This window comes from Zymoseptoria tritici, chromosome 7, assembly GCF_000219625.1.
Source record: "Zymoseptoria tritici IPO323 chromosome 7, whole genome shotgun sequence".
Classification (NCBI taxonomy): Eukaryota; Fungi; Ascomycota; class Dothideomycetes; order Mycosphaerellales; family Mycosphaerellaceae; genus Zymoseptoria; species Zymoseptoria tritici.
In genome coordinates this window covers 1,023,108-1,044,624 of record NC_018212.1, presented here as the reverse complement: position 1 = coordinate 1,044,624, position 21,517 = coordinate 1,023,108, and the positions used below count along the sequence as shown (strand labels likewise).

Here is a 21,517-nt window from a genome sequence, read left to right as displayed (position 1 = left end):
TGCGGGACCAGTCTTCGAAGGTAGCAGCAGCATCGATCTACTTGCGTGCGCGCTTGGTGGAGGGGCCGGTTGTGCCGCTGTCGCTGGACTTCGCGTTGCGCTTGCGCTTGGTGGTCGGGGTCGCAAAAGGGTCAGCCAGAGAATCATTCTCGCCATCATCGTCCGAGTCCACAAATAGTGGCGTAGACTTCTTGCTCGACTTCTTGACACCGCGGGACTTCTTGGGCTGGGATGGGGTTGCGTCGTCCTCCTCGCCGTCACTCATCATCGCAGCTTTCTTCTTGCTGCTCCGAACAGTCTTCTTGCGTGGGACCAGCTTCTCGATCTGCTGGGGTGTCTTCTTGTGCACGGATCTCATGTGCAACTTGAAAGCGGTCTTGTTGGTGTAAGCCTCTGTCTTGCCGCATTCAGCGGACTGAGGGCACACTGTCGGCTGCTCCAAGCCATCGTGAGCGTTCTTTGTGTGCTTCTGCAGTTCCAGGTGCGTGTGGTAGATGACGCTCGAGGATTCGGGGCATCGGACGCAGGTCTTCGGCTTGAATTCATGAATGGTGCTGATGTGTGACTGCAAGCTGGTGACCTTGGTGTACGACTTGCCGCAATCAGCGTAGTGGCAGTCGAAGGTACTAGTAGTCTTGACCAATGATGCGTCTTCATCATTGTGGTCGTCCCCGCCACAGGTCACCTCATGTGACTCAACAACATTTTGCCAGCGGCTTCCATACGGACACTTGCTGCAATAGTAGAGGTATGCGGTTGGGGGCTCCCTGCTGTTGCCAGTGGGGATGTATTTGGCGACGATGTTGGGATCATTGCTGTCAAACGATCGCTTCAGCCGGTACACGTTGATCGCCGCGAACTTGTCGACGAAAGCATTACCAGTAAGGAGGGATGGTGCTTCTGTCTCGGCCGGGCCAACAGAGTTTGCCATGTCGATTTGCAAGACCTCATCTGCCAGAGCTTGTTCGATAGATTCGTCATCTACATCTTCCTCGCTTCCCTGGTCTGTAGGCCCAGTGACAGGATCGTTGCTGATCACGGGCTGAATCATGTCGCAGATGTAGCCAAGCTCTTCTTCATTGACCTCTAAATCTTGCATGTCGTCAAAGAGCAGTCGCGGGTCGATGTTCTGCATGTCCTCCGGAATTGTGTGCCGAGCACTCACAGACAATGAGGACTTCGTTGACTTCTCGGAGCCAGTTGCGGTATTGACCTTCTTCGCTGGCGGTTTGACTACATTGATCTCGCTCGTGGTCTGCTGACGCAAAGCCTGCTTCTTCGGCTTCGTGGGCGCTGGTTCTGTCACCGTTGCATTTTTCTGTTCTTCCATCCAAGCTTGAGTGGCAGCCTGCTTCATGTGCTTGCCTGCCTTGGCTCGCTCCAGTAAATTGGTCTTGTCCATGCCGTGCTGGTCCATGTACGAGTCAATCTGCAGAGTTGAGTACTTGGTGTCCTTGCTGAAAGGCGTGTCAGAGAACTTTGGGGCCAGGCGGTTCTCAAAGGGGTCCTCTGCCCTCATGTTGAATATTGGTTGCTGCAGTGGACCGATATAGTTCTGATTGGTGCCTTTGTCGAGCGCCTTGGTGGTATGGTTGGCAACGAATGCTGTGACCCGGTCCGAGACGCCATTGATGGATTTCTTCAAGTAGGCGGCGTCGCGAATAGAGCCATTGCGTATGGAACGAGTGTCGACTGGGGCAAGAAGACCGGCCGTCAGTGCCATTTCTTGCACAGCGTGAAGAATCTGACTCTGATGCGCGGGCTTGTCGAAGGCCAATGTCGACGTCCCGCGGGCGATCTGGCACAGCACGGGCGCTTCCGGATATTTCCACACAACTGACTTGTCAAATCTGTCCGAGGCCTCGGCCAACAGGTCCGCCAAAGAGGTATGGTTCACACGGCCGAATCTGAGGGCAATAATGAGCAGCAGCTTGATGACGCAGACCACACTCTGACCAGGGTGCTCCAAGGGTTCAATGAAGATGTCGGTGTCGTCGTTGAGAATGTTCCTGTAGCAGAGCTAGTCAGCTGGGTGTCGCGCTTACCACAGGAAGAGATACCAACTTGTGTCCTTTGGTGTATGCGAGCGTAACCTGTAGGGTCAGATTCTGCACGCTTAGCGGCTGGTCTGGGTCCTTGATCGTGAGTTGCAAATGCTTCCAGCACAGGCACTCCAAGCCTTTGTACAGCGTAGATCGAGCGATATCTCCAGAACGAGACGAACACGCCGACTGTAGCACAACGCCAAGGAGCTTGAGAAGAGTCCGATCCCACGAGATGCAGCCCTCGTCGATAGCGCGATCGATCCAGATCTGTGCCATTCGGAGAATGACCTTGAAACCAAGCCATTGTCGCTTCTGCCACAAGCCTCGCACGAGGTCTTTCTTGGTGGCCAGCTGATCGAGATGCATGCCAATGCGATTGACCCAGTAGGGAGTGTAGTGCTGACGGATGTCTTCATGACGGAAGATGAGGAGGTCGATAAGGCGTCGCCAAAAGCCGCGAACCACGGAGAGGGACGGAGCAGTCTTGCCTCTGATACCGGGTACAGTGCTTCTGGCTCTGGTGTCGATGAATCGCAGGATCAATTCTCCAGACGGGCATGTTTTGGGACTATGAGTGGTCAGCATCTCATCGAGCCGCTCGCTGGGCACTGGTGACTTCAAAGGAAGGTAAAGGGACTAGCTGGCAGAGCCAGCTCTGCCAGGTACGGAGAGGCAGGCTCAAGGAGAGGCAGGATCACGGGATTTGCGGTGCAAGGAGAGGTGTGAACTCACTCGTGCTTGACTGTAGCGCAGAACGCGTCCCATATCACTGTAACGCTTTGCTGAGCCTCGCGTGTCTTCGGTGCACCGCGTGCAAACTTTACACTTCGCGCGTTCTTCTTCGACAGCGGGCGATCGATGGCCTGGTTCGCAATGATCTTCGCAGCCACACGTTGGCCAATGTTGGCGTTTGGAGCGAAGATGTCATCCCCGTTCACATCGTCGAGGCCCTCGAAGTCGGAGGAGTTGATGTCGAGACTCTCCATTTGTAGGACCGCCGTTAAGGTGATGACCACCCTGCTGGGAGCACACTCGAGGGGCTAGTCGACGAAGAGCCTGCCCGGCTGAGCAATCGATCGCCGGGTGGACTGCTTTATCCCGATGGTGCACGAGTCGATCTCGCCTTGGTGCAAGTTCGACGGAGGTGAAGGTGGTGTAGTAGCGAAGTGGTAAGGTCGAGGGACTGGTTAAAGGAGAGTCTGGAGTGACCAGCCGGCTGTGGGATGGACTGCGTGAGGGCTGGGCTGGGACGATGGTAGCGGAGGTAATGGCTCGTGAGCAAAGGCGACGGATCTCGTGGTCGGCGAGGCGGTGCAGATTGGGAAAATTCTCGGCGTGGTGCAACTTTTCGAATGGCTTTGAGCAAGGTGACCAACAAGTTGTGGTGAGTAGTGAAGGCGGATTGTGTCGACGAGGGAGGCGTAGTCTGTCGAGAGAAGAGGAAGGGTCAGAAGTTAGAGAACGAGCAAATGTGAAGTCGCGACCGCATCAAGTCGCGACTTGGTAGGCAGCAGCAGCCTCACTGTCGTGGAAAGTGAGAATTTCGAAGAGCTCCGCTTGATGCTAAAATGAAAGAACCTACCGCACCTCCAATACTATCTTCGTCATGATAGGCTGGAGGAGACTGTTGAGGTCCGAACAGAGGCTGCAGCCAACGTCCATAAGGTACCGTCGCATCAGCGCCGTCAGGTCACTCGCTCTCGTCATCCACTCACATCCACCTTGTTGATGTCGCCTAATCACTGTCCTCCGCTCACTGTCTCGTATCGTGTCCCACGTGTACCTCTTTCGACATGTATTGTAGCCGCCGATCCTCTGCCTATATTCCTCTCTTCTCCAGATCTCGATTCTGCTTCCCCCAGGCGCCGCTCCAATGTCTTTGCGGCAGGAGAAGCAGGAGTGATACTGCGGGAATGAGCATTGCGACTGCCGGGCCACATGATCGGAAGTGATTGAAAGTGAGAAAGGCGTGCAGCCAGACTACTCGCATTCAACACGGCCACGTCGGAACAAGTATCGCCACATAGGACCACATTGCAGCGTGCCTTGCACCTTGTCTTTGTACGATATCTCTTCCGCAGGTGCTTTTCAGCCGCCACCTCCCCTCCCCTCAAACGTCTCTTCCACTTCGCGGCAGGATTCCACATTGTCTCCGTACCGGTACTGCCAGCGACAAGGCCATCGCAGTGCCGTCGTCAGGCTTTGGTAAACCGGCTGTCACAGAAAATCGTATCGCTGTCCAATGGGACTTATCACTGCGGCTCATGCTCTGTCACGGGCCTTCGATACTACCGCGATGTCTGCCGCGCGCGAGGTGTAAGTGTCCCTGCGCAAAATCGATTTCCTTACCCTACCGCATAAGTGATGAGTGACTGCAGGTGGAACTCGGCTGCCCGTCAGGTCCCCGCAACTCCGCTGCCGGAGTTTATCCGGCCGCACTCGAACAACAACGCTTTCAGTGCGCTGGTCCACTTCTTTGATAGTCAAGAAATTCGGTAAGTTCGAGGGCAACTTGCTTTACTCATAGTTGCATATCAGCTCACAGAGTGCCTCTACCTCATGACAGCCGAGCACGTACCATATGAGTTCCTACTGCCCAATTCGGCTTAGTCCGTGAGCTTGAGATACCTCACTTTCTCGCGAATGCTTTACACAGCTCTTTCCTTGAAGCTTCACAAAACATGAATGGTTCCCGTCTATACCAAGTAATCAAATCTTGCAACCTCTCGGACCGCTTTGACTATCACTATCAAGACTGAAACGCCACGCATGGAAATTTTGAATAATCTTCATCCAACTGGCAAAGCCTGTCTGTCCAGTCACACTCCAGACTTCTCAAAATGAAGCTCAACGCCCAAACAGGTAATCTCACAATCCCGATTCTCCCCTCCTTGACTGCCAAACTAACAACCCTCCACCAACCAGCCCTCTCCACTCCCTCAATCCTCCTCGTCCCCTACACCCCCTCCCACGTCCCAACCTACCACACCTGGATGCTCTCCCCTACTCTCCTCTCAGCCACCGCTTCCGAACCCCTCTCCCTCTCCGAAGAATACGCCATGCAGCAGAGCTGGCGTTCCGACGGGGATAAATTGACGTTCATTATTTGCTTACCTCTTCCGCCATCGAGGCGCCCACCGGAGGAAGTCGTTGAGGCTGGGGTGGACGATGCGCCGGAGAGGATGGTTGGGGATGTTAATCTTTTCCTTACTGAGGAGGGTGAGGATGATGAGTCGGATGTTGATGGGAAGGGACGAAGAGTGGTGGGAGAGATTGAACTCATGATTGCGAATGAGAAGCAGCAGCGGAAGGGTTATGGTCGTGCAGCGGTGCTTGTGTTTTTGGAGTATATTCTCACGCACTGGCGAGGAATTGCAGAAGAGTATCAGTCTAGTGTTCCAGCTGAGAAGCTGGCCGAGGAAGCCAACCTAGAATTGGCATTTCTTCGGGTCAAAGTGCAGCAGACGAATGTGGGGAGTCTGAAATTGTTCGAGGGAGTGGGTTTTCAAAAGATAGCGGAGGAGGCGAATTATTTCGGGGAGGTGGAGATGAGGTGGAGGCCGGATTTGGAGGACCTGAGGCGTTTAAAGGGGTGGGAGGATGGAAAGGAGAGGGCGTTTGTGGAGAAATATGGTGGAGAGCAGGAGACGTGATATCTGATTGGTTCTTCGCCATCAGAGCATGAAACTTTTCAGACGGAGACTTCGTTACATTCTGTCTTCCTTCATGGTTAACCTATAATCCCTAATATGATGCCGTCTAGACATGTTACCGCTTGTCGCTCCAGCATTACTGTCTCTCCAGCATCGACTTTGAGCCGCCACCACACTGACCGATGTCCATCACATCACCCTCCTAAGCAGCTCTTCAAAATTCCGATTCTCCGCCTCCTGCTCCTTGACACGTCTTCCTTGCTCCTGAAAACTCTCCACCCACGAATCCAGCGTCTCCTGCAAACTCCTCTCACAGCCCTGCCACATCCGTAGCTTCTCCTTCTTCTTCTCCTTCAGGTGTTTCTTCATGTTCCTGAATTGCTGCTTCGTCTCAGCTTCCTCTTGCGCAAGCAATCGCAGATGTTGACGGTGATTCTCGTCCATCATGACTTCGGTAGAGGTCTCTTGGTCGGCAAGATACTGCGTCAGACGATGGGCGATGTTGACGAGATTCTTGTAGAGATTCCTCTGATGTGGCTTGAGAGATTTCTTCCACGGCTTGAATTCGCCGCCGTTGCTGTCTGAAGAGTCAGACCCCGAGGAGGATGGAATCGAGGGAGTGCGAGATTTGGGCGGCAGAGACTTGCTCGTTGGCTTGAATGCTTTTTGTGGCTGTTTGTTCCGAGAAGGAGGTTCATCGCCACTCTCACTCTCATTGACCAGCGTCTTGTCGGGATCCTCTTCGTCTGCCTCTTCTTCTTCCTCTTCCTCTTCCTCATCTTCTACTGGTCTCCGCGTCGAATGGATGGCGTCGCAGAGCATGCCAATACTTGCGTCAATCTTCGCAGCAAGCACATCCTCATTGCTCTTTGACTTGGTATTTCCAGTCTTCAACTGCATACCTGCCCGCCTCCCGATCGATTGCATGTCGACTTCGGCCGCTCTCGACACGCTCTGAGCGTCTTGGACCCAGTCCGCTTTTGGTGGCTCCTTCTTTGCGGTCGACTGAGGAGTCGACTTGTGATCACGCAACCTGCTCATCTGTTTGTCGAAGTTGCTGGCACTGCCGGTAATCGTGTCACGCTCGCGGCTACCGGTCTGGTCGCGACTCCGACTGTTGCTCTCAGCATTTCGACCACTCCGGCTTCGTGACTTTTGCGAAGCGCTAAATGGATCATCCGAATGTGGGCTACTTTTCTGCAGCAATTTGGCACTTTCGGCTTGGTTGAACTTGACGTATTTGATGGCTGTCGACTTCGTGTTTGGAGCAGCCGGAAGTGCTTTCCGATTGCTCGAAATCACTTCAAGGCCGCGAGGCGGCTGTCCAGAATTAGGCACAACGAGTGCTGGTTGCAAAACGTCAATTGGAGCGCGATGACGACTCTTGTGCAGGGTTGGTGCCGCCTCAGTCTGTAGCCGGTACGTCTCCTGCGAGTGTTTCTCAAGAGCCGTCGTTCGATGGTCAACCTCCACACCAGGAGCAAGAGGACTGCCGCCAACATCAACCGTAGGCTGTGATCCCCTGGACGACTGTCTCGCGACCTTCGATGAGACACGCCGGACTGGCTTGGGTTGCGATGCGTACCTCTCAGCGGGAATAGAGTCATCTAGCTGCTCTAGCTCTGCAACATGGGCGGATCTTCCGGCCAAGGCATGCTTCGTGGGCCGAGTGCTCTCCGGCAGCAAAGTCCCATCGACGGTCGAGGAAGCTTTCGCAAATGATCTGTCTTGTGAGAAAGGCTTCCCAGTGTGGACAGCCTGTACAGTTGGCTTAGTAACGGCGAGCGAGGAAGGCTTCTCAGGCGAAGCTCGGTTCGTCCGTACGACATTTTGCGAGAAAACAACGGCATCTGCGGGAATCGGCCTCTGCTCATGAGTGGCATCGTACGCATGAGATACGGCCAAGGCAACACTTTTGACCGGTGGCACAGTCTTTGCCAGCGAAGTATTTTCCTCAGGCAAAGTATGCTCTGCAGGCAGAGGATCCTTCGGAATGGCTGTCTTCACTATCGAGCGCATGTTCGGATGGGCTGTGCGCTGCATTTGCCTAGCGTCCTGAGAAACAGGCTGTACAGAAGATGCAGGATCTTCGTGATCCGATTGATCGTTCTTCAGAACTGCTGCTGCCGCTGGCGCACGATTCCTTGTGCTCGTTGGGCGCTGACTCTGCACAGCGTCTTTGGACACGGGCTGTACGACCAATGCATCGTTACCATTGCCCGCTTGAGCAAGCACTTCAGGATTCCCGGCGGAGATGCCGGTCTTCGGGCGTTTTGGTGGATGTTCAGCCGGCGTCTCGGTGGGAAGCTGGCGCTTCGTAGCATTGGTCGTCATCACTGGTCCTGTTTCGACAACCATCCCTCTCTGCTCTTGAGCCTGGCCAGCCTGGCTGGCAGACAAGTCTTCAGTCGAGGCCGGCTTCTTGGCTTGAGGGGGTGGCATTGTTATTTGAGATGCGGTACGTGGTATGCCCACCGGTGCTTGTGGCGCTTGAGGCGACTCTCCGTGTACAAATGTCTCAGAGTCGTCGCCATTTCCATGATCGTGGTGCTCGTCAAGAACGTTCCAAGGCCTTTGATCGTTGCTTGCAGCACCTTGACTTGGGCGAACGTTCGCAGAGATTTGATGTGTGCTCTGCCTTGGTCTGAGTGAGGGAGTAGCCGATACATGAACTTTGCCACCCAGCACTGTTAGAGCGTCAACGACGTGGTTCGAGACATTGCTCGCGGCAACCGGAGCTTGGGATTTGGTCGTTCGAATCGTGGTTGCTACCGATGACGGTCCTTTCACGCGCCTACCATGTAAGTTGGCTGGAGCGGCTGCTTCGGTGTGACGCAGATTCTCCTCGTTCAGCATTTTCCTGGGCGCTGAACCTTGGTTGAGTGGGCCACTTTGACCGAACCCAATGATTTGGGTCTTGCGAGTGCGATCTGTCCCTGGAGGCACGTCACGAGTCACGAAGCCAGACGGTAGTGGGGGGCTGGAGTGGATTGGCGCAGGAGTGTGTAGATGTGCAGTGCGAGTAGCGGAGTTGACGCGAACGACTCGAGTCTGATCTGGCTCCTCGAGCTCAAAACCGTCGAGACTGCTCGACTTGTCATCGTCCGAGAGTACCACGGGCGCCTCCTGGCTGTTTCCGGGTCTGATTTGTGTCCTGCTAGGGACGGCTGGACTACCTCTGGCATCGTTGTAGTCCTGATCGTCACCATCTGGCTGCACGTAACCAGCAGCGTCATCCACTTCCATGTCGTCAAGTTGGGCCCCCACCTCGATCAGGACCTTTGCAGCTGCCCTTCTACCGCCATCGTCTGCAGTTTCGTTGACGCCTTTTTGCGCCTGCTTTTGATTCACGATGTCAAGCGGCTTGACGTTGAGCTTCGTGGATCTTTTCACAGCCTGGCTTTCTTCGAGTAAAGGCCTGTTATCGTCGGTTTCCAGGTCGTCATCGGCCAATCTGGTGGCAGTCTCCTCAATGCCAGCAGGCTCGGCCTTCCTCTTCGCCTTCGACCGCGTTTGCCTTCCCTGTCCATCATCAGCATTGGCAGCTGGCTGACTGATAGACTTCTTTCGCGCTGCAGGCTTCTTGGAGGCTTTGGTTGGCTGTGATTTGCTCGCCTTTGGCGGTAAAGTCGCCTTGCCAGTCAGCTTCTTCTTCGTTTTCTGCCTATCCATCTCGGACTCTGGCGAGCCAGGAAATTCGAAAGCATCATCCGCTGCTGCCACTTTCGCTCGCTTCTGTTGTCGAGAGTTCAAAGATGTGTCCTCACTGGACCGCTTGTTCTTGTTCATCGCCTGCCTGGTATGCTCGGGAGCTTCAGGGGCAGCAGAGTCCTTAGTCCTCTGCTTCGATGTTCCCGCTTGAGCTGCCTGGGCTTCTCCCACCGAGCTCATCTGGGATTTATCGAAGACAGCAGGTGCATGATTTCGCGCATTTGGGGATGAGCTTCTTTGTGTCTCCTCTTTTCCCTTGCCGCGAGCGATGCTCTTCCTGGCGGCCTGTTTGCCCTGCCCTGCAGCACGTTCTGGTGCAGCTTGGGATTTCGACACGGTAGCCTTTGATGCCGCCGATGGAGTGGCATCCGCTGCCTTTCCTTCACGACGCTTTCTGAGAAGCTCTGCAGCACTGCCTGCCGACCGGAGCTTGCCTTTAGACTGAGTTGATGGCCCGCTCGTCATGACTGCTACACTGGTATGTGAAGTTGCGCTCGGCTGAAGTGCAGCGCCTGTGCTCAGGTCTTCTGCGGCTACGTCGCTTGGAGTTTCAGGATGTGTGATCGATTGGTCCTGACTGCTGGTGGGACGCGGGTTTCCGGGCACGTGCTTGGCGGGTCCAGCTTGCGACGATCTTTGCGCGTGAAGATGACCTGCAGGCGCAGCTATCGGAATACGTTGTCTGGTGGCATTCGATGTGCGTGAAGTGTGAATATCCGCTCGATGATCGGTGTCTGCATTCAGGTGAGGATCTTCATGAAGTCCAACGGGCTCTTCTCGATGCTGACTGGCCGCAAGTCTCTGTGATGCCCGGTATTGGCCAGTGCGCTCAGGTGTGACGCCGTACAACTCGTCGTCTTCAATCTCTTGCGCTGTTCTTCCCTGCGCAGTCTGGCCTTCTGCTGCTTGGGGGACCACTTCGTGCTGCAGAGAATCCTGTACGCGCTCCTCCGGGCCGTCGCCGACCTGTGCAGGTGCAGGTGCAGTTGTCGCGGTGACTGAAGAGTTGGGAATCCGTGGTGAGTCGGCGCTATCGCTGGAGAATCCGTGGCTGACGTTGATTGACTCCTGACTGTGAATATGCTCAAGTGATATTGCAGCCATGGCGGGCCATGCTTCGAATCGCGTTGGCGATGAGAAGAGAAGAAATGTGAAGTGAAGTTGGAAATGAGGTTTTGAGGTTCGTCCGAGATTTGCTCAGTCTTCGCGTGTTTCTGCCTGATTAAGCCTGACAGCGAAAGAGGCAGGAACCAAAGCCCGCGGCAGCGAACACGCCCGACAGTGCATATGAGGATTTAGGAGTGAGAAGTGATACGAGAAGTGATGTGAGAGTGATGTGAGAGTGATGTGAGAGACATGCTGGACTGACGAAACGGAATCTTCTTACATTCATGCTCACCCTGCTGTCTTCTCCAAGGTTTCACACGCTTCACATCCGCTAGCATCACTCGCACGATCGGATATTGGATTTCCTTCCTCCTCCTCCTCGTCCCCAATAGTCCGCTCACCATCACCGAAGACTGGGAGGAACACAACATCATAACTCCTCCAGGCCGCCTTGAATATGAATGCCAGCAGGCCTGTAATCCAAGCAGGAACCTTCCCATTCTTGTCCGAAAACATGTTGCTCAGACCGAACAACAGGAATACCAATGGCATCCACAGAGCTGCAAACGACGCCTGCCCGATGCGCTGCTTCACCATCGTCACACGATAGGGTCTGATGGCAAGCAAGTACCGCTGATACTCCATAGGAAGCCCCAGCTCCGCAGCACCATCTGTGATCAACTTTAGGTATCTCGCTGAAGCTTGGGCATAGCCAGGTCGCGGACGTGTCAGACGGCCACCATCTGTCGGCGGTTCTTCGCCAGGTGGAATTGCCGGTGCAAATAAGGTATGTGCTTTGAAGGATGGTGTTGCTGGGACTTGCGGCACAGGATGATGTACATCGGAGCTCGCGAACGGATGGCAGTCTACGACGATGTCATGGTATGAAGCGCCTCCTCCTTCTGTCGCAATGATGTGTGCGTAGTCTTCTGGTGTCACTTCGTATACCACTCCAATCAAGCCTTTGTGCCACGCCTCTTTCCTGTATCCCCGTGTGCGTGATCTCTCTCCTAGCAGTCTCGTTTTCTCGGAGGTGGCATCGTTCCTGGGATGATCATTCTTCGAGTCTCGTCGAGCAGAGTTGGCGAAGCAGGGCTCATTGTAGGCGATTCCAGGCAAATCGAATGTCAGTCGCAATGACGGCACCTGGACATTGATCTGTGACAATGGCTTGATCCCGCGAGCTCCGCGAAATTTCTCGATCGATAGGTTGGAGCCATAAGCGAGGTAGAGAACGGTGCCCTTCTTCGTGGACGCTTGCTTTGCAAAGTCATCCAAGTCAAAGGCGGAGTCGTTCTGTGTCGCTGCAAGTCGAGGTGTATCGGGAGGCGGTACTTGGGGTTCAAGGTGAGGCCTGTCATGTCCGGCGTGATCTCGGATCGCGTGCTCGACTGAGTAAGCTGTCGCGGACAGGGCTCGCTCGGCCATGCTTTCCTCGGTCGAATATCCCGTGGCCATGGTTCTTCAAGACGTGAGAATGGCTGTCGATTGCTAGCGACTTCTGGATGATCGCAGTCCTTGTGTAGATATGCTCAAAGGAACTGTTGGTGACGGCAACGATTCCGCAGTTTACTAATCGACATTTCTCGCTTACCAACTTCTCCTCTCCAGCGGCGGGGCATTCATCTCTCCGATTCCGACTCCACATTGTCACTACTTTCCTTGCATAGCACGCAGAATGTCATCCAACGAGGAGCCCACGTCTTCAGCCGACGCTGGTGAGGGAGCAGACTTGGCAAGGGTGTGTATACTGTCCGTCGCAAACCAGCGAAGAGGCTGATTCCAGAAGGCTTTCCAAGCACTAGCCAAAGGGGAGCGCGCCGCAGCTGTACTCGAACAACAGTTAAATTCCATGGAGTCGAAGATCGAGGCACTACTGGCAGAAGCGGAGGACAGGGAGAAGGCCGCGCAACAGTCGAGCGGGTCAGGAGATCAGGCGGGCCCAAATGGTTCAGGGACACAGGACGGACAAAAGCAGAGTTGAGGATGAAGAGACAGCATCGTCAAGTGGTTGATCACCAATTGCATACAGGAGAGGAATCTCGAGACTTGGAACTCGTGGACTGTTTCGCGGCCCTCCTAGAATCTTGCGAGTGCGGAGACGACTTGAAGATGACCATGGCAAGATCCGCAAGTCTTCACTAACCACACGCTGTGCTACCCTACAAACTCCGCCCAGATACAGCGGCCTCCTGAAAGCCAGCACTTACAGCCCGCCAACAGTGCTTGGCTTTACGCCGTCATTCCCTGCATTCATCACCGAAGCCAAGTCAAACTTGCCATCCGCTCCCTTCTCCACGACACCTCGTTCCGTCACAATGCCATCAATCAGCTCCGCCGGCGTCACATCGAAGCTTGGATTCCACACATCAATACCGGCCGCAGCAATGCTCACAGTTTCCACCCGAGAGAGATCCAAATCCACACCATCAGATCTTGGACCTTTGATCATCGTCATCTCCTTGCCTGGCCTCTCCTCAATCACGATGTCATTCCCAGACTTGGTGGCGAGGTCGATGGTCGTTCTCGGAGCAGCAACAAGGAATTTGACTCCATGGTACCTCGCTGTGATGGCGAGCTGATAAGTTCCAATTTTGTTGGCTGTGTCGCCATTGGCAGCAACTCGATCTGCTCCGACTACGATCGCTGCAATTCGTTCGGATGGTCCACGCAGGCGGAGTAGAGCGGAAGCCATGGAGTCTGTGATGAGGGTCGCTGGAATTTTGTCATGGACGAGCTCGAAAGCTGTGAGCCGGGAGCCTTGATTGTACGGACGGGTCTCGGTACAGAAGGCATGTTGAAGGGATCCGTTGGCATGCAAAGAACGGATCACGCCAAGAGCAGTGCCATATCCAGCCGTTGCGAGAGATCTGTGGCCATGGTCAGATATGGTCGGTGTATTAGGCTTCATAGTCATACTCACCCAGTATTGCAATGCGTCACAACACTGACTTTTCCACCACCTGCACTCTTCGTGATCCACTCTGCACCATGCTTGCCAATTCCCCGATTATCAGCGACGTCCGCGACCAACATCTCGGCCGCCGCGTCACAATAAGCCTTCTTCACCGAAGCTCCATCCGCCCCCTCAGCGTTCGATGCGGTGTCAACAATTTTCTTCAGCTTCCCAGCGGCGTCCGCAAGATTGACAGCTGTAGGCCTGCTCGTGACAAGGTAGTCCAACTTCTCCAGAATAAAAGCCGCAACTTCCTCGGCGTGGTCTGAAGTTGTTGTACTCTGCAGCTCAACGGCAAGAGCCAGAGCTGCTACTATCGCAATCGCCGGCGCTCCTCGCGTTCGCATGTCTTTGATGGCATGCCAGCCATCTTCGGCGGATCTGATGTGGTCGTATTCTTCTTGATGGGGTAGTTTGAGCTGGTTGAGGATTTGGAGACTCCCGGGCTGGTAGCGGATTGCTTCGAGAACCATCTTGACGGTGTTGTGGCCTTTTCAGTCCGATGTGTATACGCTGACACCACGCAGCTGCTTCTGATACATCGGTTTGATATAGTGTATAGGAAGTTCTTGTGGGACGGCTGAAAAGTCTCGCTATCGGTATCGTATCGAGGTCGCTAGTGATGCCCATTCTGGTAATTCAGCACGCGATGAAGTCATGACGACCACTTTCTCCAATCTTGAAGTGAATGGAATAAAAGAAGGCACGTCTGTGCGACGAGCGAAAAAGAGCATCTCAGACATTGAACTGCGTTTACTACCTCTCCTCCATCTCCCGTCAATCGCCGGTCATCCATCCAAGATGTCTTCAAAACTCACCTTACAGTCGACGGTCTCGCTCAGCTCTGGCACCAATCTTCCTCGCCTCGGGTTCGGAGTCTGGGATAGCCCAAAGCACCTCACCGTGCAGTCCTGTCTGGAAGCTCTCAAAGTCGGCTACCGCCACATCGACGGCGCCCAAGTCTACGGAAACGAAGCAGAAGTCGGACAAGCCGTGAAGCAGTCCTCCGTCAATCGCAGCGAAGTGTTCATCACGAGCAAGGTCCTCGCTCCCAAGGACTCCGACGAGGAGACGTACAAGCAATGTCTGCAGAGCGTGATCGACATCGCTGGTGAAGACGGCTATCTTGATCTTTTCTTGATCCACAATGGCCAAGCCCAGGGAGCGAAGAACATCAAGCCGTTGTGGCAGGCGATGGAGAAGTTGCACCAGGAGGGAAAGTTCAAGGCAATCGGCATGAGCAACACTGGTGTTGGGCTGTTGGAGGGAATGAAGGCTTATGCAAAGGTCTTGCCGGCAGTGAATCAGCTTGAGGTATGTTATGGAGAGCATTCTGGATGACAGGCATACTAACGAATTTCAGCTGCATCCTTGGTGCCAGCAGAGAGAAGTGGTGGAATACTGCAAGAAGAACGGCATCGCAGTAGAAGCGTATTGCCCTCTGGTGCGCAATCAAAAGGCGGAACATCCCACGCTCAAGGGCATTGCCGATAAGCACAGCAAGTCGACCGCACAGATCCTGCTTCGCTACAGTCTACAGAAGGGATGGGTGCCACTTCCGAAGAGCGACAACCCAGGTCGCATTGCGTCAAACGCAGACCTTTACGGCTTTGAACTTGGTGATGATGACATGAAGGCGTTGGACGGTCTGGATCAGGCGGGTGAGGGAGCATTGGTCCTGGCGGTGGACAACGAGAAGAAGGAGTAGACTCAGCAGCATAGACGTTCAGTCGCTCGGTGGGGTGTCTCAGCAGCCTCGCCGGACAGTCTGCTCCACAGAGGCCCCGCAGTCTTGCGGCTCTCTCGCACAAGCATATCATTCGTAACCCATCCCAGTGCACTGAGAGCATCGGACTGCCTACAAATCATTCTTCACGAAGTCCTCATGTTCGATCATGCAACTCTACGAGGCATCAGACGGCCGATCTGCACGCACAGCTTCCTGCACATAGTCTTGATCATGCACGTGAAGCCATGCACCGCAGTCCATCAGTCGAGCGTTATACGTGACCGCAAGCTCACGCCACTCAAGACCTGCACGCGGTGGTACGGCGATCACGCATTGCTCAATGTTTGCCGTGCCCGTCACAGCAGTGAACGCCGCGTGGGCTGTGGTCCTCGATATAGACCTTCCTTACACGCCGGTTGTCATCGCCCGTTCTCTCCGCACACCCAATCTCCACCTCCAAAACCCATCCTTACCAACCTCCACCCACAATGAACCAACTCATCACCTCCATCGTCGCCTTGCTGATGACGACGACAACTATCACAGCCGCAGCACCCATCGACCCGCCCAACGCCGCCCCAGCCGTGCTCGCCCAACCATCCGACGAGCTGCAACTGCCCAAATCTCAGGAAAATAGCATCGAAGCGCAGCAAGCTTTTTGCTACAACACATGCCATGCCATCTCCCTTCAGGGCCCGGAAAAGCCTGCAAAGGAGAGCGAAAGTTGGCAGGGTATTTGCCGCAATGTCTGCGAAGTCATGCTGCGGCAGCAGAGGGATGGCTGAGTTTTGACAATCAGCATGGGAAGGGCGGAGAACTGGGAGTCTGCTGTCCTGTTGGGATGTGAGAGACAGGGTGGATAATGATGATGATGGAGTGTTTGGAGGCAACGTGTTCCTCATCCCGTTGCTTAGCACGCTGCTCGTGTCATAAGGTCGCTCTGCTAGCTGTTCAGCTTGTGATGAATATGATTCATACCCACATACCTCATGCTCCTTACTAGTGGTCTTGCCGTCCGTTGCAGCTCATATCACGGTATAACTGGACAATTCGCGGATGCAAGGTCCCTTTCCTTTCCGCTTCGCAGCCTCTAACTAGGGCCCGAATACACGACTATATCTTCAAAGCACACCCTCCCTTCTACCTCGCCTTCCTCTCTGCCGCCCGCCGCTTCGCCCTCACCTCAGCTTTTCTCCGCTCGCCGCCGTCAACCTTGTGTCCTCTCCTCTGCTCCCACAAACCGTCCTGCACCCTCAGCCTCGCGACTCCCTGATGTCTCTTCACGGGCTCGACTCCCGTGCCTCCAATCTTCGTTGCCTCCACAATTCTCACGCCTTTAACTGGCACCACCTTCGCGGCGTCCATGACCGGCGGCGGCGCCAGTCTCGCCATTACTCCCACCTTGCCTTCCTGCCCCAATATCGTGGGCGGCGTGTTGACAACGACCTTCCTCATGCCCTCTCCACCTGTGACCGTTGCGTCTCCAGCATCCCGCCGTGCATCGTCCTTCACCTCCACAATCCTCAACTCGGCCATCCCATCCTCCACAAATTTCAGATCTCCTCCGATCCCTGTGATGCCATTTCGAAACCTCTCCCTCCACCACAAGAGATACTTTCGCGCTCGCGGAGGTTCGATCCCAGCTTCGCGGAGTTGCAGGGAGGAGAGCGTAAAGAGAGCGTCCCAGGAGGGAATCTTGGCGGCGTGGGTGGACATGTTGCGGCCGATGAGTGTCAGGAAAGTGGCCGCATCAGGGACGAAAGGAGTGGGAGAAGGTATCTTTGGCGCTGGCGCATTGAGTCGATGGAGGTGCCGGCATTGTATTCTGGTGGTGGTAGGTGTTGATGCGCGGAGGACTGTTGGGAGAGACAGGAAGGAGATCGGACGTTTGGACGCCATGATGAGTTGTCGAGATATCCTCCGGTGGTCTCCTCTGTGTTCTGCTGGCCGAGTGATGTGATGCGTTGATGTAAACGATGGAGGTCACTTTAGAAGACACCTCCGAAGTTCTCCGCAGATTGTCGTTCGAATTAGATCTCAGCACGATCCATGCGTACATTGAGGCACGCCACGATTTAGAACTATCGACTTCACCTTTCATGCGTCGATCGACCACGCATTGAAACATTCTACTTCGTCATCCATTCAGCCTCTACCTGGCCAGAGCAACGTTCGGGAAGCACACACAGAACCTACCCAACCGGCCATGCCATTCTAGATCTCCAACAACTTCCCACCATGACCGCCAACATGATCAAATCGCCGGCCCTCGATGTCCCGCCCGAACCTCCCATGAAACGCCTTAAGCTGTCTCCCAATGGCAGTTCCACTACCTCGAAACCCTCCGCACTGGTAGCAGATTTAGCAGAACAACTCGACGCGCAAGAGAGGAATAAGTACATCAAAGGGAAGAAGCTCGGATCCGGACAATACGCCGATGTCTTCTCTGCCCACCTCGTCACCGATCCCACCCAGCTCGTCGCCATCAAGAAGATCAAGGTCGGCGCGGAAGTCAAAGAGTTTGGGATATCATACGACTGTCTCCGAGAAATTCGGTTTCTCCAAGAACTCGACCATCCCAACATCATCAAGCTCTACTCCGTCTTCAGCACGAAGAACCAGAATCTCAACCTCGTCTTGGAGCAGTTACCTCAGGGAGATCTATTGCAGTTGATTCAGAACACCCAAGGCATTCAATATACACCCGCGGACGTGAAGTCGTGGATGCTCATGCTTCAACGCGCGGTCTGGTTCTGTCATGCGAACCATGTGTTGCATCGAGATATCAAGCCAAACAATTTGTTGATTGCAGCGAATGGAGAGATCAAATTGGCAGATTTTGGTCTTGCGCGGAGCTTTGCGGATCCATACCAGCCGATGACATACAACACCATTACGATTTGGTATCGTCCGCCGGAGCTCTTCTACCAAGCACAGTACTACGGCGGCGTGGTGGACATCTGGAGTTGCGGTTGCGTGTTTGCGGAGTTGGTTGCAAGAGAGGTGTTATTCCGCGCCTGGCCGGAAAGTGAAATCAATATGGTCAAATTGATATGTGAGAAAGTTGGCACGCCGACGGAAGACAACTGGCCAGGCGTGAGTAAACTGAAAGGATACGTGGTGGCCGATGAACAATTTCCTGTCCGAGGGAAGGATTACTGGGCGGCGCATTTCCGGACGATTGGAGAGCAAGGCGTGGATTTGTTGATGGGAATGTTGACGTTGGATCCGCGGAAGCGTTTGGATGCGGAAGCGGTGCTGAGGCATGGATACTGGACAAGTGAGCCAAGGCCAAGTCGATTGGAGGATTTGCCAAAGAAGGGAGGAGGCTTGGAGAAGGTGGGAGAGGATTTGAAGAGGAGAGGTGGGGAGGTGCCAGCCAAGGGAAAAGGGGATGGAGTGGCGAGGAAGATCAACTTCGGCGGCAAGTGAGAAGGGCGGTGGGATGATGGATGAATTGAACGATTGATGATTCATGATGATGAAGGCGACGATGGTGACACGAAATCCGGTGATTCAATCCGATCCCTAGCTGTTCTGGTCTGGTCTGCTCTCCGGGCACGAAATGAAGAACGTTCTGAGCTTCATTGCGCAGTGGTATCCAGGGCCAGTCCAAAGTAACGACTGGATACACATGGACTACTGCATACACCGAGATGCGAGATAACTTGCGTGCGTTCTTCATTTGCAGCGATCCATCACACTTGCGAGCACGATGAAGAATAAGGATCACTGTATCGGACCGACTGTGTTGAATTGGAATGCGTTCGGCACTTTGACTATCGCTTGGAAGCTACAGAGAAACAGTAAAACAGGACGCTCGATGCGCTGTGCTTGTGTTGTCGATATTGCGCTCATGAAATCTTCAGCTGCAAGGAAAATGGACCCATGATTAATGGATCATGGCCGGCCTGATGAGACGCCGCTGGACCAAGAATGCAACCTGCGACGTATCACCCATCCTTTCCCGACGTGATCTTGCCCCTGCTGCCTCTCTCTCGATCGCAATGCGACCCCTCTCATCCCGTTTCATCAATCCAAGCACTTCAGTGGGTGTGGGTTGAAGTGAAAGACAACACACTCCCCAATCCAGAACCCTCCGCGCTTCTGATCAGACCCGACATCGCATCCCTCGATCGTCTTCACGAATCCATCCCGACAAGAGGCGGCGTCGAGGTTGGTGTTCAGCGGGCATCCAGGGACCGGGCGAGAGGTGACTTGCATCCAGACATCTCCGACGAAACTTCCGACGCCGCCGGAGGTGGACTGGTCGACTGAGAAGAGGACCTCAGCGGAGCAGAATCGGTCCATGGCGGAGGTGGCGACTGCGTGCGGGACTGCGCGGCAGGCGTTGTAGCAGAGGAGGTCGTAGGTCTTCTGGTTGATTGAGGGGACAGCGGTCGTGTTGTGGGAGGTTTGGAGGATGCGGCGTGGGATGCCGTGGTCTGATGTCAACGGCGCGGCGGCCACAGCCATGAGCAGAGTGAGGAGGGTGGCGATGAGGTTGATCATGCTGAGGAACATGTTGGGTGGGTGGTGTGGTGGGTGAATGGTGTGGACAAGAGTTGTTGTGTTGAAGAGTCGGAGTCTTTGAAGAGCTCTCGTGGCGGAGGAGTGTTGTTGCTGAAGAAAAGTGTTGTGGTCGGAGAGTGTTGTGGTTGAAGAGTGTTGTGGTTGAAGAGTGGTATGGATTGGACGGTGAAGAGATATTTCAAGGATGTGCAGTGCGAAGGGACGAAAGCATCACGAGTCACCGTCTCATGACACGCGAGAAGATGTCCGTGAATGTCTGTTCACCTCTTCGACTCGTGAAGGGAGCAATGGGCCATCGTATGCCGTCTTGAGCCGTCTGTGCTGGTCATGGGACAAGCATGTAATTGATACATGCAAGATTGTTTCTCTCTGGATCATCTCGCGGAAAGTCCAACGGCGTCCAGGAATGACCACAGCTTTCGCGGTCGTCTCGAAGTCTGTTTGAGTCCTCGGTCGGTGGAGATTCAGATTGCGAGTTGATTGAGGTGGAGCTGGGCTCGAAATTATCTGGACTATCGGTCGGACGATGACATTGAGTTCGATCTGGAGTGCGCGCGAGATCGATCGGTGGCCGCCATGATATGTTACTGTTGTCATGTGCTCCAGTCCACGAACTTCTGCGCGTTCGGAGATCCGATTCACCGCCGCCGCCGTCACTCACCCCCGAACTTCGCCTTGGCATTTTTACTGAGTCAGCGCACGGCGAGGAGGTGTTTTGAAGCTGAAGCTCTGCCCATCCTTCCTCTCGACATCAACAACAAAGTAATACGTGGCACCATCAGCCGCGCATATATTGTTGATCATGAGTGCACCACGAGCATTTCCGCTTGAGCTCAATCTCCGAGTCCCCGAGAAAGAAGAATTTGATATGATCAAGAGACACAGAGCCGCCGGCCTTCCTGTCCTCCAATCTCTCGCCACCTTTCGGTACGTCTGGACTTTGCCTCACTGCTGACACTTTCTTCTCCTCGATACTGACCAATTTCGCAGAGCGATGGGCTTTGGCGTCGCCGGCCTGAATCTGCCAGACTTCCCGTTTTACCGCGGAGGCCCAATGGGACCCAATCTCCCTCCTGCTCAACCGCAGAGTCACAACAATCCTGCTCCACAGCAGAGTCAATACAACAATCCGCAATCTCCCTCCCCTGTCGCTCCTCTCTACCCACAAGCGCAGAACTACAATCTCCCTCCTCCTGCTCAACAGCAGCCGCAGCCGCAGCCGCAATTTCAAAATCTCTCACAGCCACAGCAACAATCTCCTCCGCCAGCGCAAAGCAATGTGAGCATTGCGCTCCCTCCACATTTTTTTCAATTGAACCCGACGAGGCAGAAGGAGTACTTGTCGATGAAGGCTTGGGAAGCTAACCCGGGAGATCTTCCTGGACCGCAGTCAAACCTGCAGCCAGAGCAGCAGCAATAACCGCAGCTGAATAAGAATCCTGTGACCGCACAGAGACTTGTTGAGCAGGCCGATCCGCCGCCGACTTTCGCCAGCAAGCTCAATGCAGTATGTCATCCTCTATTTCACTTCACTTCAACTCGTGCTGACCCATCTCTCTCTCTCTAGCAATCTTCTGGTCTCAATGCGAGCGCCTTTGCTCCCGTCAAGATGAAGGATATCATAGCCGAGCAAGGGCGGCAGGGCGAGCGAGTGGCGAGGGATACCACCGGGCCCACCCAGCCTGCCCGCACTCGCCCGCCTCCCAAAATTTACCACCTGCAAAGAGAGGACACAAGGTCGATGGCGGTGAGCGAAGGAAAGCTGAGGTGAGAGCGAAACGGC

The 21,517-nt window shown here is 54.5% G+C and overlaps 9 protein-coding genes across 9 annotated transcripts; 4 read left to right on the top strand and 5 right to left on the bottom strand.

Moving 5' to 3' along the window:
• Positions 1-354: 354 nt before the first annotated feature.
• MYCGRDRAFT_94447 (uncharacterized protein) lies at positions 355-3,031 on the bottom strand (the record flags this gene model as incomplete). Its single annotated transcript, XM_003850645.1, has 4 exons — positions 355-426; positions 524-2,020; positions 2,094-2,613; positions 2,778-3,031. 4 exons carry the CDS (start codon positions 3,029-3,031, stop codon positions 355-357), a joined length of 2,343 nt encoding a protein of 780 aa, XP_003850693.1.
• A 1,854-nt stretch (positions 3,032-4,885) lies between these two features.
• On the top strand, positions 4,886-5,698 carry MYCGRDRAFT_45196 (uncharacterized protein; the record flags this gene model as incomplete). Its single annotated transcript, XM_003851122.1, has 1 exon — positions 4,886-5,698. One exon carries the CDS (start codon positions 4,886-4,888, stop codon positions 5,696-5,698), a length of 813 nt encoding a protein of 270 aa, XP_003851170.1.
• Positions 5,699-10,897: 5,199 nt separating this feature from the next.
• MYCGRDRAFT_15548 (uncharacterized protein) lies at positions 10,898-11,755 on the bottom strand (the record flags this gene model as incomplete). Its single annotated transcript, XM_003850644.1, has 1 exon — positions 10,898-11,755. A coding segment is annotated over one exon (858 nt), but the record flags the coding sequence as incomplete, so codon positions are not given.
• Positions 11,756-12,722: 967 nt separating this feature from the next.
• Positions 12,723-13,993, bottom strand: MYCGRDRAFT_73955 (uncharacterized protein; the record flags this gene model as incomplete). Its single annotated transcript, XM_003850643.1, has 2 exons — positions 12,723-13,386; positions 13,440-13,993. 2 exons carry the CDS (start codon positions 13,943-13,945, stop codon positions 12,723-12,725), a joined length of 1,170 nt encoding a protein of 389 aa, XP_003850691.1.
• Positions 13,994-14,204: 211 nt separating this feature from the next.
• Positions 14,205-15,180, top strand: MYCGRDRAFT_100744 (uncharacterized protein; the record flags this gene model as incomplete). The annotated part of the gene is made up of 2 exons (XM_003851123.1): positions 14,205-14,786; positions 14,836-15,180. 2 exons carry the CDS (start codon positions 14,274-14,276, stop codon positions 15,178-15,180), a joined length of 858 nt encoding a protein of 285 aa, XP_003851171.1.
• A 1,161-nt stretch (positions 15,181-16,341) lies between these two features.
• Positions 16,342-17,100, bottom strand: MYCGRDRAFT_45248 (uncharacterized protein; the record flags this gene model as incomplete). Its single annotated transcript, XM_003850642.1, has 1 exon — positions 16,342-17,100. The coding sequence occupies one exon, from the start codon at positions 17,098-17,100 to the stop codon at positions 16,342-16,344; it is 759 nt and encodes a 252-aa protein (XP_003850690.1).
• Positions 17,101-17,493: 393 nt separating this feature from the next.
• KIN28 (serine/threonine protein kinase, CMGC family, CDC2/CDK subfamily) lies at positions 17,494-18,633 on the top strand (the record flags this gene model as incomplete). The annotated part of the gene is made up of 1 exon (XM_003851124.1): positions 17,494-18,633. The coding sequence occupies one exon, from the start codon at positions 17,494-17,496 to the stop codon at positions 18,631-18,633; it is 1,140 nt and encodes a 379-aa protein (XP_003851172.1).
• Positions 18,634-18,930: 297 nt separating this feature from the next.
• Positions 18,931-19,725, bottom strand: MYCGRDRAFT_94441 (uncharacterized protein; the record flags this gene model as incomplete). The annotated part of the gene is made up of 2 exons (XM_003850641.1): positions 18,931-18,994; positions 19,283-19,725. The coding sequence occupies 2 exons, from the start codon at positions 19,723-19,725 to the stop codon at positions 18,931-18,933; spliced, it is 507 nt and encodes a 168-aa protein (XP_003850689.1).
• Positions 19,726-20,602: 877 nt separating this feature from the next.
• MYCGRDRAFT_94440 (uncharacterized protein) lies at positions 20,603-21,154 on the top strand (the record flags this gene model as incomplete). The annotated part of the gene is made up of 2 exons (XM_003851125.1): positions 20,603-20,661; positions 20,725-21,154. 2 exons carry the CDS (start codon positions 20,603-20,605, stop codon positions 21,152-21,154), a joined length of 489 nt encoding a protein of 162 aa, XP_003851173.1.
• Positions 21,155-21,517: the final 363 nt, after the last annotated feature.